The following is a 12399-nucleotide window of genomic DNA, read 5'->3' as shown; positions in this document are numbered from 1 at the left end:
AGCCCTGTTCGGAAAATGATCCTTTCCTCTCATCTGTGCTTCTTTTCCTATTAACCTGTGTCTTGTGTTAAAACTCTTTTTCCCAACTGTCTCTGTTGTGTCTGTTCGACCCTCAGATGCCCTCTTATTTCTTCTCTAAGGCAAGACCTCTCTTTCTCTCCTTTGTGCTAATCCCTTTTTAAAATGCAACCTCCCCTCACATGGTTTTCTCCTTACCTTTTTTCAAAATTCAGTGCCCTTTTTTTCAGATTTTTACCTCCTTTTTTTCTGTGCACTAGCCGGTGCATTGAGTGAGAATGCAGGATTGTTTTCAACATCATCACAAGGCGTTCATAGTTAACTTGGTCTGGATTTTATTGTAACCACTGCAGGTCAGGGACAGTGCACATTTGTGTGTAGTTTGCATGATCTCGAAAAAAAAATTCAAATTCTGTATTGAGGTCCATTTTAAAGAATCTTCTTAACTTACAGATCCAATCTTAACTGTTTGATTACCATGGTAATTTGGTTTAGGACTGGAAATAGGAAAAAAGCCATTACAGATGAGCGGTTCCTAAGTCAATATTCCTATTATAATTTAGCAGCAGGTAGTGTTAGCTAACATATTTAAGCCGTATGACTGCTCTTTTATTGCTTTTACACAACCATCGTAATGTCAGCTGGCATATGGCAGATCCTAACGATGTGTTACAGTATGATGGCAAAATGTTTATTAGTAGATACAGACTGCCATGAGCCTGCAGTTAGCCGAGCAACTGTGACCTGCTTTGAAGAGGCAGACCCAGTGACGTGGGGCTCTCCTAGTTGTGGTGCAACTGACAAATGCCTGTTGTTCTTTTTGCTCCATTTTCCTGGATACAGTAAATGTTTTAGTGTGTTTCAATGAGAAAATTTCATTTATTTTTATTTTAGTGAGAGATTAGAAAGATGGTGAATTGAGTATTTAGGATTTCCTAACCTGAGATAAGATAGGATGAAGTAAGATAGGATTCCTAGGATTTGCATGTGTAATACCAAATTGGGGCAAACCCTATCTGAGGCTCTTCCTATCTTCATTTAAAACTTAAGATGTGCAGTTTTTGTAATGCGGCCCCAGCTGCAGAATCACTACAGAATGAAGGACCCAACTGTAAGCTGTAGGCTGTTACTGTGCGGTATGATGAAATTTGTTTTGTGAATGACTGCTTAGCTTTAAATTCTGTAAATTCGATAAAGTAATTACAACATTATGCGACAGTGGAAAGAGTCAATTTGAATATACTTAGCTGTGTATTACCAGCCCACTACCTCCATATCTAACGTTCAGAGTAGTGGGCTGCTTGTTGGAGAAAATGATTTAATCTCATTTAACACCTCTCAAAATTATGCCATTATGTGTTTACGCATTAACAACACAAATGATCACAGATGGTCCCGCTGTAGGAATCTTGCCAGTATCGTTCCTTTTAGCACCAATCAAACGAAACAGGAGCATGCCGCCGTTATGCTGTTAGCCAATATATCAATGGATGATATAGTCGTCACAGTAGGCATTTACTGCGATCCTGTTTAGTCTCTGGCAGGGGTCTGGCCTCCCTACGTGGACGTCCTGTCCCTGTCCCCGTAGTGTCTCAAGGTCTGGTGGGGAAACAACAGTTGAAAAACTGTAATTACAGCCCAAACGTCCCGGGCCAAAACGCATAATCCCCAGTCTGGAGCAGTGGAATGCAGAGCGAGCAGAGCTGAGCTCCCTGCTGTCTTTGATGTGAGGACTGGAGGGATCAGCACATAACGTTTGGTTTGGCCTGATTCTGCCAAGGCCCTACTCCCCATTTCCCCCTCCTCTGGGAGTTTTTTCCTCTCTCCTCTGTGGTCTCTGAGGCTGAGCTGAAGAACTACAAATATGACCACCTTTGCCGGCAGAATTCTATGTGTTTTTTTTGGGTCAGGGATGCTGGGATTTGGTGTGTGAGGTGTAGTTTTGTAGGGATCTGTGAGGCTGGAATGTAGGGCAATGTACAGCATCATATATGTTAGGGCTGAACTTTAGGTATCTCTTGCAGCTTTGTAGTATTTAAAGCACAACTTATACAGGATCACACTCCGAAAGCAGAACACCCCCGCACCCACCGCCCAAATCCCATACCCCCGTCCCCCTGTCTCCCTCTCTCTGTCATTCTTTACCCCACACACTTACTAAAACTACTTTCACACGCTGGGTTGTCGCTATAAGCACATTTCTTCCAAACATTACTGTCTGAATTTTGCATAAACGCTCTCACTGATCTGCTTCAACACTCCCCTACTTTTTTTCCCTCTGTACTCAAGCACATGCACCCAAGTCAGCTCTCTCTTTCTCTCTTATTTCACAAATATGTGTACAGACATACACAAAGTGCTCTGCATCGCTTACAGCTTCGACCCTCTTCCCCTTGTAGGTGAAGTGTGATCAGTACTGGCCAACACGGGGCACCGAGACCTATGGCCTCATCCAGGTCACTCTGCTGGACACAGTGGAGCTGGCCACCTACTCTGTCAGGACCTTCGCTCTGTACAAGGTAACATGGCATGTGCAGTCGAGTGTAATGAAGTCATGTGTGTATTGATCTGATGAAATATTTATGCATACTAGCTTGTGTATTTTTGCTTGATATCTTGGCCATGTCACAGTTTGTACATTAACGTTAATTTTGGTGATGTACTTTATTTTGTTTGTTGTAAATAAATCACAGCAAAACACCAAACAACGATTGATCTTACTAACAAATATTGTTTGTGTAGCCAAAGCCTTATATACTGCAATTTATTCCTCTGTGCCACATACCTCCATTATGGACAAAATACTATTGAAGACACATCAGTGAGCCACACTGTTGTTCTCAGCGAAATTATTATTACCATATGGGCATTTTAGTTTATTTTAGCATCCTGCTGCTGTAAATATTCACTGGGCCACTGGTGTATTAAGCCATGGCTGCTAAATAATCCCCAAAACTTACTTACTCCTGTTTTAGCAATGTGTCCTAGCTGTTTTAGGAAATGACTAAGCCCCCAGGAGAATGGCCATCACAAACATTATAAGGAATATAAATACAATAAATAAATAAATAGATGAAGCAAAAACCAAACAAATTCATCTCATCTCATTTCATCTTCAGCCTCTTTGCCGGGGTCGGGTCGCGGGGGCAGCAGCTTTAGCAGGGGACCCCAAACTTCCCTTTCCCGGGCCACATTAACCAGCTCTAACTGGGGGATCCCGAGGCGTTCCCAGGCCAGTGTGGAGATATAATCTCTCCACCTAGTCCTGGGTCTTCCCCGAGGCCTCCTCCCTAGGGAGGCGCCAGGGGGCATCCTTACTAGATGCCCGAACCACCTCAACTGGCCCCTTTCAACGCAAAGGAGCAGCGGCTCTACTCCGAGTTCCTCACGGATGGCTGAACTTCTCACCCTATCTCTAAGGGACTGAGAAAACCCATTTCGGCCGCTTGTACACGCGATCTCGTTCTTTCGGTCATGACCCAGCTTTCATGACCATAGGTGAGGGTAGGAACGAAGATTGACCGGTAGATCGAGAGCTTTGCCTTCCGGCTCAGCTCTCTTTTCGTCACAACGGTGCGGGAGAGCGACTGCAACACCACCCCCGCTGCTCCGATTCTCTGGCCAAACTCACGCTCCATCATCCCCTCACTCGTGAACATGATCATGATCATGATTTGAACTCCTTCACTTGGGGTAAGGACTTATTCCCTACCTGGAGTAAGCAATCCACCGGTTTCCTGCTGAGAGCCATGGCCTCAGATTTAGAGGTGCTGATCTTCATCCCAGCCGCTTCACACTCGGCTGTGAACCGATCCAGTGAGTGCTGAAGGTCACTGACCGACGATGCCATCAGGACCACATCATCTGCAAAAAGCAGAGACGAGATCCTCAGCCCACCGAACTGCAACCCCTCCCCACCACGACTACGCCTTGATATCCTGTCCATGAAAATCACAAACAGGATTGGTGATAAAGCGCACCTCTGGCAGAGGCCAACCCCCACCGGGAACAAATCCGACTTACTGCCGAGGATCCGGAAACAGCTCTGCCTCTACAAAAGAGGGCGTGTTAGTCGGATTAAGGAGTTCCTCAAAGTGCTCCTTCCACCGCCCGATTACCTCATCGGCTGAGGTCACCAGCGTCCCGTCCTTACTGTAAACAGCTTGGACGGTTCCCTGTTTCCCCCTCCTGAGATGTCGAATGGTCTTCCAGAAGCACCTTGGTGCCGCCCGAAAGTCCTTCTCCATGACTTCTCAGAACTCCTCCCACACCCGCTGCTTTGCCTCTGACACAGCAGAGGCTGCAGCCCTTCTGGCCTGTCGGTATCTTGCAACTGCCTCCGGAGTCTTCTGGGATAACATATCCCAGAAGATAACATATCCCAGAAGACACATAGAAGACAACAAATTCATATGCTAAAATAAAATAAATGAACAAAATAAAGATTCTACAGGCTTTAAGTTATACTTCTTGAAGTGTAGACATTATAGTACTCCAGGAATGGTTGCCACACTTTTTGGAATGTATTAACTGACCCCGGGGTGGTATACCTTAACTTTTCTAACTTTAAATGAACCACTGGGGGGTCAGATTTCCAGTTATATAGAATGAGACATCTTGCTTACTGACAAGAAAGCAACAGCATGGGCCTGTGTTCTAGAGAGATTTGGATCTCTTGTCACACATGTACGAGAGGCTTTCAAAGACCCTAGCCCAAAATTGTGTCTTATTTGGGCAAGCCCAGAATGAATGAATAAGTGTTGCTGGGTCTTGGTTGCACCGTTGACAGGTCGGGGCATGTTCTGAATCGAGTTGAGCAAGTCTACTCCTGCACAGATGCAGCCTGTGAAATAATTTCAATTGGATCAAATCATGTCTGACACAGATGGAGGTTGTGTGGATCATTGCAATTTCCGATTTCCAGATTTCATTCGAGATCCTCGCCTCACAGTCATCCACCCATTTTGATTTGAGGTGGTCCTAGGAGGGAGAGGCCACTGACAGTAAAACATCATAACTGAGATATAGAGTTGTGCTCAGTAGGGCTTTTATGAATGCAATGAGAGCAAGGAGATTGTGGAATGCCATAACTATTATTTTGTGACCTGATCTCCAGTAGGAACAAATGAGCCTGAAGCTGATTACCACAGACGGGGAAGTCAGAAAGTACTGAAAGATAGATGAACATATTGTGGGTTTTGGGACATTATATGTTTCTTGACACTGACAAAAATATAGAGTAACACCTTAGCACTCTTGTCCGTCTGCTCCAGAGTGGCTCCAATGAGAAGCGTGAGGTTCGTCACTTTCAGTTTACCGCCTGGCCAGACCATGGGGTGCCTGAACACCCCACCCCTTTCCTGGCTTTCCTACGCAGGGTCAAGGCCTGCAACCCTCCAGATGCCGGTCCCATGGTCGTCCATTGCAGGTGTGTGTGTGTGTGTGTGTGTGCCTGTGTGTTTGCGTGTTTTTGTGAGTGCTTTATCCATGTTTTTTATTGGTTTAGTTTAGAGAATTGTAATGATTAACTGTACTAGAATAATTCCCAAAGTCACTAGGGAAAACACTCCAGTGGTCCCTGACCAAAAAGAAAATACATTTGGTCCTTGATTGCATGAAACACTTATGTGTTATTTTGGGTTTTACTTGGCAACATCATTTTCAAAAGCCTGGGAGTCTGTGAACATCAGCAAGAGTCCAAGAGCACAAGTATAAAATCATTCATAGGTCCTGAACTGAAATGAGATTGACCTGCCATTATGCAAACCCCAAACCATCCTCACTGGCTTCGAGACCCACATTCCTCCCTTAACAACAGCCATCATCTCTAAGGTTTTACAACAACGACAGCCGCCATGCTGACCCTCTTTTCCATAAGTAGCTTTCAGTGTGCACTATTTACCTTTTGAGCTGGTGGTAGATCTGAATTCATAAGTTTAGATCCAAATGAGTTGCTGTCTGAGCAGCAGGAGACTCAATGTGTTGGTTGAAGGAATATTTTTGGAAACTTGTCACTGCAGTCTTGGCACAATGTTGAGCTCCAGAGGTGGAATGAAGTTGCTGTTTGCTCTTACCATGGAGTGAAATAGAGACGATACAGGGTAGCAGAGGGAATACGGAGCAGAAGCTCTCAGGAGGAAGAATTAGCGAAGTATAGATGGTGAAAGTAAGGGAAGGAAGTGAAGAAAAGGGGATTGAGTAATGATTGATAGGGAGAAATAGCCAGGGACTGGGAGACAGAGGAAGAGGTATGTGCAGAATGAGAGAGAAGGTGAGGTCAATTCCAGGACGCAGTGAATGGAAATGATGAATTAAAGAAAGGGAAAGGTGCAGAGAAAATGGAGTCTTAAAGAAAATGTGCGAGTGAAAAAGTGGTGGGGCTGGAGTGAGAGAGTTGGAAGGGTACTTGGGGAGAAGATAAAGAGGGGAGGAGATGAGGGCGGGAGGGGGGGTGAAAAGGTTGGCAGGAGAGGAGCTCATCCTAATCTTCCGTAGCAGTCAGATGGAGTATCTAACAGGATTATCAGTCAAATTTAATTATTCCGGCAAGACTCCATCATAATGTGCCTTAACATATCAACCAGCCTCTGTATCAAACAATGAACCGGATCTCATTTCACACGCTTGTGGGCACACACCCGCGTACACAGTGATGATAATTTAACCATATGAAGAGGTTTTTATTCACTTGCGGAAACTTGCTTGGTCAGGGTGTTTTACCATTTAGGTACTAGCACAGCAAAAATGTGAAGTGTTTGGGTGGGCAGCTAAATGTATTATATATCTGGATTGTATGTCGATAGGAGAGAATATCATCCTAATGCCAGTCAGACGGTGTGGCTGACTCATTGCTGATGTCAATTTTTATGTCCTTTGTTGGGAAATATTGCTGGCTGGCATCTTTGTGATCCTTAGTTGATTTAGGCACAGTATGTTAGAGCTTTCGCAATAGGCAACAGGACCAGATTTGAAGACACAGCACACACCGGATAATTATTTGCTCAACAATTAGTTTATGTGAGAATATCACATCACCATCTGTTCCCTTTTATTTTCCTTCTCATTTTGGCTCAGTGCTGGAGTGGGTCGCACAGGCTGCTTCATTGTCATTGACGCCATGGCAGAGCGAATCAAGCACGAGAAGGCCCTCGACATCTACGGCCATGTCACGCTGATGCGCTCCCAGAGGAATTACATGGTACAGACGGAGGACCAGTACATCTTCATCCATGATGCACTGCTGGAGGCCGTGACCTGCGGGAACACAGAGGTCCCGGCGAGGAACCTGTACTCCTACATCCAGAGGCTGACGCAGATTGAACCAGGAGAGAATGTCACCGGCATGGAGTTGGAGTTCAAGGTGAGGACTAATCACCATCGTCGTGTCCTTGCAGGTTGTAAAAATTGTTCTGACTGATTTATAATGGTTCATAAAACCGATTAATGACTATAATGTGACACTTCACTGGTCTTTGTAAGGGAGCGTTACCTTTTTCTTGTCCCTGGCCACACATAAACCTGACGTGAGAGTCCCCTACACAATAGAGTCCCTGAATTCTGTAATGTAGGTCGGAAGTGCCTCCTCACACATCAGGATAAAACAGTGTCAAAAGATAGTGTCTCTACATGCAGTCACTGTGTTTGTTATATTAAACATCAAAGGTTTGGACATTGACTGTATAAAATATGGAGGTGATCTCTGTGACATCACCCACAGGTTTCTGAAGAGCCATAGTGAAGCTCGATAAGGGGGGCTATGGCCGTCACCTTGGCAGTGCCTGCCACCTCCTAACTCCAAGCTAGTCCAAAAATAGTCAAAGAGGTGGTGTGCCTACAGTCTTTGCTAGCCAACTTTGATGGCAGCCACCTGTCATTTAAAGAGGCCAGGCTTCATTGATATGCATAACTTTAGGCATTGATATAATTTAAACTGGTGAGTTGTAAGAAAATTAATTGTTTTGTACCAGGCTGTAAACATGTTTATTTCTGCTGTAAAGTTGGACATTTTAACATGAGGCTCTACAGGGATGACTCAGCCACCCTCAAGTGGCCAATCAATGAACTGCAGTTTTTTTGGCACTTCCGTATTGGCTTCATTTTTCAGCCCCGGAGGCTGCTGCTTGGTTAAGACTAACTATTTCTTGGCCGACCTCAGTGACTTTCTGGGGTTTTGTTGTCACCATTCAGCAGAGACTGAAGGAAGTCAGTTCCTGTGGCCAAGTCATGCGCATAACCCATGTGTTAGGGAGCTTTGGAGGCAGTGGTAGGCAGATTTATTGACTGTTTGGCAGAGCCAGACTCTGTGTTTTCCCTTTTCCAGTCATCATGTTAAGCTAAACTATCTAGCTACTGGCACCAGCTTCACATTGAGTTCCCGGCAAGAAAGAGAATAAGGGCAGTTTCCAAAACTCTCCATTTAATATGTTTGCCCAATATTGTGTCCCCCATGACATGATTGATATCAAATGGCTCAAGAACATAGAAAAGGAGGTTAGTTAATGATCCCAGGATTTAACTTCCCAAACTTATAAAATCAAGATTACAACGTGTATTAAAATGGAGAATGAAAGTAAACAGTAAAGTAAATTAAATTGAATGATAGAAGCTTTCAAGAACACCCCATTTTTGTCAAGCTAGCTGAGATAAATACACAGTGACAGAGTACATAGAACATCAGCTGAAACAGCAGACATTCCTATGTCTTACATGTTTGTGAAATGTCTAGAACACCCCTCATCAACAATTACGAACATATTCACCAAACAATCTCACCTTCATGTCCATTTATTAGCTACTCTGGAGCTTTAAACTGTATCGAACGGCCCATATCAAAAGATGAAGTTTGCTGATTTAACTGTACACTGGAGATCAAAATTATAGAACATGCTATTAATACTTGATTTATTCTTAAATACTGTTATTTTTTATTGTTCAGAATTTGATAGACTATCCACTGTGGCTATACCACTTCTGTCCTAGCATGTTTTTTTAAATAACCAAGGCACTTCAACAAAAACCTTAATTTTGTGGGGGAAAAACTGTGAGCACAGTAACCACTGTTTCAGAAGAGAAGATTTAGATTTATCTAATAAATTTAACTTTAGCAATGTCATGTCATGGTTTTGGGGAGCAGAGACTCTTGTACAGCTACATGGCAGGGTGAATGCAAATGTTTATGTGAACCTCATTAACATGCAATACCTTCAGTGCAATTGTCTCCCAATCAGCTACAATTTTCATACAAGACAATGCCCCCTGTCACACTGCAAAACAGGTTCCTTGAAACTAAGAATATTGAAACAATGATATGGCCAGCCCAGAGTCCAGATCTAAACCCCATAGAGAATCTCTGGAAAATCTTTGGCAGCAAAGTAATGTCTGAGAAACCCACTACAGTTAGTGAACTGTGGAAGAGACTGCAACAAGAATGGACAAAGATCAAACTAGAGCAGTGTGAGAAACTAGTGATGTCCTGTGGGCGCAGATGTGCTGAAGTCATTCAAAGCAAAGACTCTACGCTTCCTATTCATTTTTAATCCTACAGCCCTAAGAAACCATTGTTTAAATATTCTCTTCTGACACTGCAGTTACAAAATTAAGGTTTTTGTTGAAGTGCCTCGGTTATTTAAAAAAAAACATGCTAGTACAGAAGCATATTCTATCAAATTATGAACAATAAAAAATAACAATATTTCCGAATAAATCAAGTATTAATACTTTGTTCTCTAATTTTGATCTCCAGTGTAGATTTTAGAACTTTACATGATTCTGAGCACCTCCAGCACGTCTCATCCATGTTGAGATTCTTGATTCCTGACCTTTAAACAGCAAAATAATCTCCCCCTAGAGGAGCTCTATTTAGTAGCTGCTGAGTATGTTCATATGGAGATAGGTCTCTCAGCTTGAGAACAACTTTCTCCACAAGGACATACAGTATGTATGAACCTGGAATCCCTGACCTTGATAGTCATTTAGCATTTTCCCAGGGCTGTTAGTGGTTCCCCTCTGAGAGTTTCATACACTCAGGATAGATGGCTGGATTTGAAGGGGATTATGGGATTGCACCTTTTGAATCCAAGGTAAGAGAGTTCCACTGAGGGTTTAAGAGAGCCTCATAGTTTTGAATGTTTGATGGGCATACGCAGAAAGACTAAATAATACCTGCTGGAAGTTATAGTTTATAAAGGTCATATGGCAGCTTTCGTGCATTTACTGTAGGGAGATGATGAGAATTCAACATGAGAACACAGGCATCATCACAAGCAGGAGGAGTGAGCACATAAGGGAGTGTTATTGAGTTTTGTTTACTGTGATATTTACCTCTTACCAGACAGGTTTTCAGAAGAGCTGCCTGGTTTGGCTGGATAAAAAGAGAATTTAGCCATGCAGGTATATATTGAAAGCAGGTGGCTTATTGTTTTTTTTCTTGGAATGGTTTTTATCTGCTTAGACTTTCAGAGGGCAAAGCAAACACAAAGCTACTATGAGCAATCTCCTTCATCTGATGCTCCGGCATTCCTGTCCTAATGGCAGCAGTCTCCTCCGAATGACAATGAACCAAGTGCTCATTGAAGTGTTTGCTCAGCCTTATATTGATGTAAAACATATGCCAGCGGTGTCCAAGTCGCCAGAAGTGGCACTTTCCACCTTCATCAACAAAACACAGAAAAGATGGAATTTCTCATGAAGGAGCAGCGACGCATCCCTTTAAATAACAAGAAGGTTAAAGCTTGTGTGTGAGAAAAGACATAAATGAAGCTGTTCTGGCAGCTTTTGGTAATCCAACACCCTATTAAGACACACTGTTTTTGTTTCCCTTTCACAGAGAGGTTGCCAGCGGGGCATGATTTTATCCAAGCTTAACAGATGGGGGAAAATAATGGGCATGTTTCAAAGCAACAAAAAATTCTGTGTTTTCCAGACATTATTTATAAAACAGAGTCAAATTCAAACTAAATCACACGAAGAACTATCGTTGGCACTGGAAACTTTGGTTCAGAGTACCTAAATGAACTGGTGAACTTGCGGTCGGTGTGGGATTTTCCAGCTCGGTCTGTCTGTAAGAAAATAAGGTACTGCCGTTTCTCCCACAGCGCTCCGGTAGCAGCTGACGGTCGAGGCTCAGTTCATCAGTTCATGGGCTCAGCGACCCCATTGTTTCCCCCCAGACTCTGTGGTTTCCCTCCGCCTATTCTCCGTTGTTCTCTCTTTCATTTCAAGCCATGTCATCCAATGGTCGAGTGTGAGGGAGAGTGTACTGCGTGTGCTCATGTCTGGCTGTCTGCACGTATTCATATGAATGTGTGTGTTCCAGGGTTTTTTCCTTCGCCGGTGAAGGATCAACTGTGGTTCACATATGTGCATTGAGACAGTGTGGGGCCTTGTGGTTTCCTGCCCCCCGACTCTTGATTTTCTTCTTCCTCCCCTCGTTCATTTTATTATATTCCCTCTCCCCAAACCCTACCGCTGCTCTCGTCCCACTATATTGCCCCTCTTTTGTTTATTCTACTGAAGATGTCTGACTAAATATCCCCAGGCCTGCCAAGTCAAGCTGATTTTCTAATCTCAGTTGTCCAGTATGCCAGGGGAAAACCAAGGCTTGTGCTAAATACATTTGAATGAGGTCCTTGAATTTGTCTGAACTTTTCTTCCTTCCTTTAATTCAGCCATGCTTCCTTGTTTCCATTACTAACTATCATTCTTTTTTATTTTCTTTGGGTTTTGTCTGCTCTTACCAACACTGCTTCTGATCTGTAAACGTGTCTTCATACGTCTGTCAGCGAAAGATTCTAAAACGATGGATTTATTTTCCGTTCCAGCGTCTTGCCAGTGCTAAGGCCCACACATCACGGTTCGTGAGTGCCAACTTGCCGTGCAACAAGTTCAAGAACCGGTTGGTGAACATCATGCCCTACGAGACCACGCGTGTGTGTCTGCAGCCAATCAGAGGAGTGGAGGGATCAGACTACATCAACGCCAGCTTCATCGATGGATACAGGTCAGGAAAAAAACTGATCTGAACTGTAACTGTTTTTTTATTCCTGTTTTTTAGTGTTGGCATTTAGGTTTCAGGTTTAGTTTAGTACTGTATGTAGGCATGTAGCCTCAATGGTCTTTACAGAGATTAGGCTGTTTGACGTGAGCAGCAGCTTTCCTTCAAAAAAGATTAGCCGATTGCAGCCAGGGGATATATCAAACATTGTGCTTGAAGTCGGACAGCTCAGAGTTGGCTTGACTTGACCTGCCACGGTGGAAGTAGCTGTTGAAGTAGAAATCCCGCAATTGTATAGAGATGGACAAGCATCGTCCGTGGCAGTAAAGTATGATTCCATTTACTGACAGATTACTTCACTTTACAGATCACTTAAATTGTGCAAGAAA

General features: G+C 43.5%; 1 protein-coding gene across 1 annotated transcript in view; it reads left to right on the top strand.

The window, feature by feature from the left end:
- The window catches only part of ptprdb (protein tyrosine phosphatase receptor type Db), a 106712-nt gene that overhangs the window by 86957 nt on the left and 7356 nt on the right, over positions 1–12399 (top strand). The window contains exons 30-33 of the mRNA XM_083935284.1: positions 2418–2537; positions 5292–5446; positions 7093–7378; positions 11838–12016. Coding sequence (XP_083791410.1) covers positions 2418–2537; positions 5292–5446; positions 7093–7378; positions 11838–12016 — 740 coding nt within the window. The remainder of the gene's footprint in view (positions 1–2417; positions 2538–5291; positions 5447–7092; positions 7379–11837; positions 12017–12399) is intronic.

The sequence above is a fragment of the Echiichthys vipera genome, assembly GCF_963691815.1.
Source record: "Echiichthys vipera genome assembly, chromosome: 2".
NCBI lineage: Eukaryota > Metazoa > Chordata > Actinopteri > Perciformes > Trachinidae > Echiichthys > Echiichthys vipera.
This window is presented reverse-complemented; position numbering and strand designations above follow the sequence as displayed.